Source organism: Cotesia glomerata, linkage group LG6, assembly GCF_020080835.1.
Source record: "Cotesia glomerata isolate CgM1 linkage group LG6, MPM_Cglom_v2.3, whole genome shotgun sequence".
Lineage (NCBI taxonomy): Eukaryota > Metazoa > Arthropoda > Insecta > Hymenoptera > Braconidae > Cotesia > Cotesia glomerata.
The window spans coordinates 22,383,984-22,390,951 of record NC_058163.1 but is presented as its reverse complement, the minus strand read 5'-3'; the positions used below and the strand labels follow the sequence as shown (position 1 = coordinate 22,390,951).

The 6,968-nt window shown below is 24.4% G+C and overlaps 1 protein-coding gene and 1 long non-coding RNA gene across 2 annotated transcripts; both read right to left on the bottom strand.

Annotated features, from left to right (window-relative positions):
* Window positions 1-560: 560 nt before the first annotated feature.
* On the bottom strand, window positions 561-1,691 carry LOC123267102. Its single transcript, XR_006509965.1, has 3 exons — window positions 1,501-1,691; window positions 1,147-1,419; window positions 561-755 (listed from the first exon to the last, which is right to left on the bottom strand). It is a non-coding gene; the product is annotated as an uncharacterized LOC123267102 (long non-coding RNA).
* Window positions 1,692-3,071: 1,380 nt separating this feature from the next.
* On the bottom strand, window positions 3,072-6,078 carry LOC123267186. The gene is made up of 3 exons (XM_044731728.1): window positions 5,842-6,078; window positions 5,344-5,506; window positions 3,072-4,281 (listed from the first exon to the last, which is right to left on the bottom strand). The coding sequence occupies exons 2-3, from the start codon at window positions 5,493-5,495 to the stop codon at window positions 3,096-3,098; spliced, it is 1,338 nt and encodes a 445-aa protein (XP_044587663.1). The 5' UTR covers window positions 5,496-5,506; window positions 5,842-6,078; the 3' UTR covers window positions 3,072-3,095.
* Window positions 6,079-6,968: the final 890 nt, after the last annotated feature.

The following is a 6,968-nucleotide window of genomic DNA, read 5'->3' as shown; positions in this document are numbered from 1 at the left end:
TAATTTTTTTACATAAAATAATTTATGTTTGTAAAAAAAAAGTAATTTATACGTAAGCAAAAAATTTTTCAAAGAAGATATGTATATGAAAATTACAAAATTTTTTAAAATTTAGTCTATAAAAATTTCTATAAAAATTAAAGTATTGTAAAATTAAAAGCGTATTTTTTAAACAACAATATTTTTTTCAAAAAATTACAATATTTTTAAATTACAATTCTTAAAATAAATTCCAAGAAAAATAATTAATAATTTAATTATTATTTTTAAATAATTTAAAAGATAAATTTCAAGAAGAAATAATAATAAATTCATAATTAAAAAATTGTAATTTTTTTGTATAAAATAATTTATGTTTGCAAAAAAAAAGTAATTTATACGTAAGCGAAATATTTTTCAAAGAAGAAATGACTCAAGTAATTAAAGAAAAAAAACCATAACAACTAGACATAAAACTTTTTATAAAATTGAATTTACCGAGTAAAAAAATATTAAGAGACAAATTTAGTGAAAGTTTTCCGGTACAATAAAATAGGAACGACCAGCTTGATGATATCTTAAATCTAAAAGACACGGTTTTGTTAACAAGATGATATCTGGCTTATCATTCATAATTCACTTAACTTCTTTTGCATTATCTTTTATAATCTTCTCAATCATAAATCATAAATCATAACATAAGCCAGAAATAATTAAAGGAAATGCGTGCATTTCTCCAGCTCAACAATTAAACAGTCCATTGAGTAATATTAAAACTGAAACAATAATAAAAATGTTTATATAAACAAGGTACAATAGCGAGTAATAAAAAATAGTTGAAAGCAATTGAGTGTGACTAAAAAAAGGCATTTCTATAATTTAAATTCCGTGGTCCGTACCCGTTACATCATTTAAGACATGTAACAGGTAAACATTATATTAAGTAATTTTAGCCTAAACGATATTTAAATGAAAATAATTACTTATAATGATATTTATATATACATACGCATATTTATAAATAAATTATTATCAATAGTAGTATTATTAGATTTTATTTATACGTATGATTACCCAATATTATCTAAGACAATTATCCCTGCTTGCTGTGTCCGGTAAAAATCCCAATTATTTATGTCCCAGTTAATATCTTCGTAAATATCTCACCGGTGCTTTGCTCCCAGGACTCTGTTTATTTTTTGCCAACGTCTTGGACGCGATACTTAGTGGCTAGTAACTTTCTTCTGGTTAAATATATTTTTTTTTTCATTTTGCATAACTGAACGAACGTAATAATAATGTGTAACGCAATAATATACTTTCCTACAATTTCATGAGTTTCAGCGTTGGTATCAAACTTGTAGACACGCAACAATATTCCAAGGGACGTCCCGGTTGTTGGCTTCATATAATAATAAAAAGTGAAATTTTGTCTATACCCTGAAAAAAGTACAACACAATGGTCATTACTATTCTTCAACTCAATACTTTTTTTAAATTATATTATTTGTTAATACTTACACTTGGATGGGCTTTAAAAAACTCATTTCATGCGCGGTCTTTAATTAAAGCGAAAAATTAATACAGTTTATTTATTAAGTACTATTATTACTTTCTTCGCGTTGCCTGTCTACAGTAATTAATTATTTATAGTGAATTTTTATTACGTGTTTTATATAAAAATGATATATTGCTCGGTAATTTAATTTATTTTTCTTTATTATCTTATCAAAAAAATTATATAATTTTTTTTAAATTATTAATTTTATTTTTTTATATTAAATTGTAATTTCATTACATTTTATCAAAAATTGATAAAATAATTATTTAACTAGCAACCTTGCAGTCACCATGTGACTGCCGTGACTTGTGAACTATAAATAAATGAAATTTTGCGTTATTGAATAATGACTTTTGTTAAATTGCACTGTAATTTCTTAAATATTGACATTTTTAAAGATATAAGCTCATCCTGATGTTACACTCATTAAGAGCTTTCATTTGAGTACCTACATGCATTCTTATATATATATATATATATATATATATATATATATATATATATATAAATAAAAATATATAAATATATGAAAAATTGATGTTAGTACTCAAATGAAAGGTCTCGATGAGTGTAACGTCGGGGTGAGCTTATATCTATAAAAATTTCAATAGTTCACAAGAAGTTTGTTAAATTGCACTGTACTTTCTTAAATATTGACGTTTTTAAAGATATAAGCTCATCCTGATGTTACACTCATTAAGAGCTTTCATTTGAGTACCCACATGCATTCTTATATATTTTTCATATATATATATATATATATATATATATATATATATATATATATATATATATATATATATATATAAATATATAAATATATGAAAAATTGATGTTAGTACTCAAATGAAAGGTCTCGATGAGTGTAACGTCGGGGTGAGCTTATATCTTTAAAAATGTCAATCGTGCACAAGATAGAAGGTTATTTCTTAATTATTGATATTTTTAAAGATATTAGCTCATCCCAATATTACACTCATCAAGAGCTTTTATTTGAATACTCACATGCATTTTATTATATTTTTCATGTATACATATATATAATACATATAAATATATAAAAAATTGATGTGGGTACTCAAATGAAAGGTCTCAATGAGTGTAACATCGGAATGAACTTATGTCTTTAAAAATGTCAATATTTCACAAGATACAAGGTCATTTCTTAATTATGTATCTAGAGATAGAGCATTTTCGAATGCAGCCTAAATTCTTATCCTAATAAATTGCCTATTGGTGAGAATAATATGAAACTATTATTAAAAGTCACAACTCCTGGTCAAGACTTTTCCAACGATATCAAATTTAACCATAAAAACCCATTTTATCATATAAAATACACTGGCCACAAAATTTTGCTTATTTATAATATAGATTATTTAAAATTATCAATTAAATTTTATTTAGTATTTTTAATTAGATTGACAAAAATTTTTTAACCAAAAAAAATTTTATTTTTCTTCATCATTATTAATTTAAAATGATAAATAAATTTTTTACATTAAATTAAACTATATAATTTTTTGATAAAAAAATTATCCAAAAATTAATCATTTCACTTAACATAAAGTTGAACTTTAGCATAAGCGCCTTTACACCCGCTCTGTGAAGAAATGATACTCTTCTTAATTTCTTCAATTTGAAAATCATTAATCTTAAAATTCAACTTCTTCGCTTCTTCTCTAACACAAGCTTCCAGAGCTTCAGATCCTAAAGCTTGAAAAGCAACAGTCTTAACTGGAACATCAACCTTCGAAAAAGCTTCTTGAATAATCCTGATACTCATTTCTAAATCAAGCGACTTCCTCAAATTATTATCCACAGTTTCAGGATTTATCATCGCAAGAATAATAACCTTCGGTCTGTTTTTCTGCTCGAAGAAATACCTGACAAAGTAGACAAAATCCTGGAGATCTTTAAGCCTCAAATTTTCCAGGACCACCAAATTGGAGTGTAAGGCAGACAGAATATCATAAGCTTCAGGAATGACGTCAGCTAGCGGGGGAATGTACTCATAAATATTATGAGTGTGAGGAAAATGTTTCTTTATAATCTTCCCTGCGTAAGTTTTTCCAACTCCAGTGCCTCCAACCAAAGCGACGACTTTAAAGTCCAGAGAATTTTCCTGAAAATACTCAGACAGTTTTACCACAGCGAGATCTTGCCCGTAGATCTTCCGACTGAGCTCCAAGCTGGCGTTCCTGAAGTCGAACGACGGCTCGTAGATCTCCGTGATGAGGCTGGAGATAATTAAGATACTCAAGGCCACAAGTCCGAAGAACAAGAGCTTGACGGACCTGCTGGACCTCGCGGCCTTCACGGTGAACTCTTGGGCTAAAGGTCGGAGTTTTTTCAAGTCCTCGATAGCTTCCTTGTTTTTGGAATCACCTTGAACTTTTAATTCTGGATCTTTGGAGGCATTCATATCTAAAGCAGGTTTTCGGACAGATACCGGCGAGTCTGCTCTTCGGCGGTCGTCGTAACTCGACCGACTGCGTCTATGTTTTCTTATTTCGCATGAAGTTCCGCGACGTGAATCATGAGATATCTGCAAGAGACTTAAATTTAGTGCCTGTAGATGACAAGGTTCTGACTTTTCTTTTATTTGCATCGGAAGCTTGTTCAAGGAAGATGATTTCGGGTTTTTTACATAGTTTGACACACGTGGGAAGCTTGTGGTCCAGATCTCTTCGCTCTGAGGTTTACCTGCTGCTGTTATTAGCGTTGAAACTTTTACTTGTCTGGAAATTATCAGTTTTTATTTAATAATTAAGAAAAAAAATTAATGAAAATTAAGTTAGCCGACATTTGAAAATTTTTAGAATTTTTTTTTATTAAAAAATTTATTACAAAAAAATTTTTTAAAAAATGCCACTTGTAAAAAACTTCAAAAACTGTAAGTGAAATTTTTAAAAAATATTTATCTGTTTTAATTTAATTATTAAAAAAAAATAAAATAATTAAAAACGTCGGCTAACTTTTTAGTATCATAAAAAATTATGGAAATAAAGTTAGCCGACATCTAAAAATTTTTATGTTTTTATCAAAGAATTATTACAAAAAAGTAAAAAAAAAATGTTTTTATTCGTTAAAAACTTCAAAAACTATAAGTGCAATTTTTTAAAAATATTATTTATTTATAAATTAATAAATTAAGCAAAATAAAAAAATCAAAAATGTCGGCTAACTTTATTATTATAAAAAAATTATGATACAGAAGTTAGCCGACGTTTTTAATTTTTTTTTAATCATTTAATTACTACTAAAAAATATTTTTTAAAAATTGCACGTGTAGTTTTTCAAATATTTTACAAATGAATTTTATTTTTTTGTAATAATTTTTTTGATAAAAAAATTTATAAAACTTTTTAAATGTTTTAATTTTCATAAAAAAATTTCACTTGTAGAAAAACTTTGAACGCAATTTAAAAAAAAATTTTTTTTCTAATTTAATAAATAAAAAAATTAGAAAAGTCGGCTCACAGACATATAATATTTCTTCAAAGTTTTATTATAAATAAAATAGTCTTTAAATTTCTACTTGTGAAATTTTTTTTAATGAAAATTAAATTAGCCGACATTTAAAAATTTTTAAAAATAAATTTAATAAAAAAATGTCAATAAATTATTAGTGGAAATTTTTGAAAGCATTTTTTTTTTATTTTAATTGATTTGTTAGAAAATTTAAAAACTTGACAGCTGTCAGGTAACTTCAGTATTAGTTTAATTGTTGTAAAAATCTAAAAAATTGTTAGATGTCTGATAAATTCAGGATGTTGTTTTATAGAGGGTAAATTACTAACCTGACGTTTGAATCCTTGTCAAAAATCTGCTCACAGCTGTAGTGTTTAACGAGACCTTCAGAAGCTGTCACTTGTTGGAATATTAATTTTCGAGCTGATGACAAGTCTGTGAAGCTTGATGTTCTTGTTAAACCTTGGAAATTAATGTCCATTGCTTAATTAACTGTCAAAAAATTATTTATTAGTTTTTTTCTTAATTTTATTTTATTTAAGAAACGTTTGATAATTCTTGGATTTTTTTTTTGATAAATAATTACAAAAAATAAAAATTAACTTGTGTAAATTTTTAATATTTATAAATTCAATTAAAAAAAAAAAATACTTAATTAAAATAAAAAAAAAAATAGATAAATGTTTCTTTTTTTTGTACCAACATAACCTAGTCGATTATTTTACAAATTTCGGTTTAAAAATAATTAAAGTTTATAAATTAAAAAAAAAAAAAGTGATTTTTATTAATAATCTATTGCAAAACATATTATTTAAAATAAAATTTACCTTCTTAGTTCCATTTTACACAATTAATCTAATTTAATTGTAAGACTTCACTTAGTTTTACAGTTTAGGATAAATATTGATGATAAATTAAATTTATTCAATTAATTTTGGAGGTAAGGATAATCATCTGGATATTTGTCATCCCATTTGGAAAAAAATACAAATCTTATTAGTAAACAAATAATAATTCACCGGTACACACGTGTACGTGTATTGACAGAGATAAATAAAAAACTGCGCGCGCAGGTTTTATTTTTTAAGTAGAAACCTGTCAGATGTTTTAAAGAGAAGACATTAGAAATTTTTTTTATAATTTTATAACAACATTAAAATTATTGTGAAAAAAATTTAATAAAAACATTTCACGGGTGAAAATTAAAAAAAATTAATGAAAATTCAATTAGCTGACATCTGAAAATTTTTGTAATTTATTTTATTGAAAAATTATTAAAAAACAATTTATAAAAGAAAAAATTTCACGGATAGAAAATTAAAAAAATTATATGACATTAAATGACACTAGAGTTGACAGACATTAAAAATTTTTTTAGAATTTTATGGCAATTAAATTATTATAAAAAAATTTAATTAAAAAATTCTACATGTGAAAATTAATAAAAATTACAAGTGAAAATTTTTAGAAGCATTTTTTATTATTATTGATTTGTTATAGAAATTTTTGACATTAAAGTTAGCAGTCACTTAACCATTTTTTATTTTTTTTTAAATAGATTTTTTCCAAAAAATTATTAAAAAAAAATTGCATTTTTCATTTTATAAAATTTCTACATATGTCAATTTTTTTTCTTCTTTTTTTTGCCATAATTTATCTGTTAAAAAAATTCTTAAAATTATCAAATATCTGCTAAATTAATTTTCATAAAAATTATACGTATAATTTTTTAAAAATATTTTTTAGTTTTAATTTAATTAATAAAAAAAAGTCAAAAATTGTTGAACGTCGACTAATTTTAGTAGCATAAAAATTATTAATGAAAATTTTTAGAAGTTTTTTTATTGAAATTAATTTGTTGAAAAAATTGACAGCTGCCAGCTGACTTCATTATGATGGTAAAGTAATTAATTTTTATTACCAATAAATAAATTAATTCTTATCATAAGTAAAC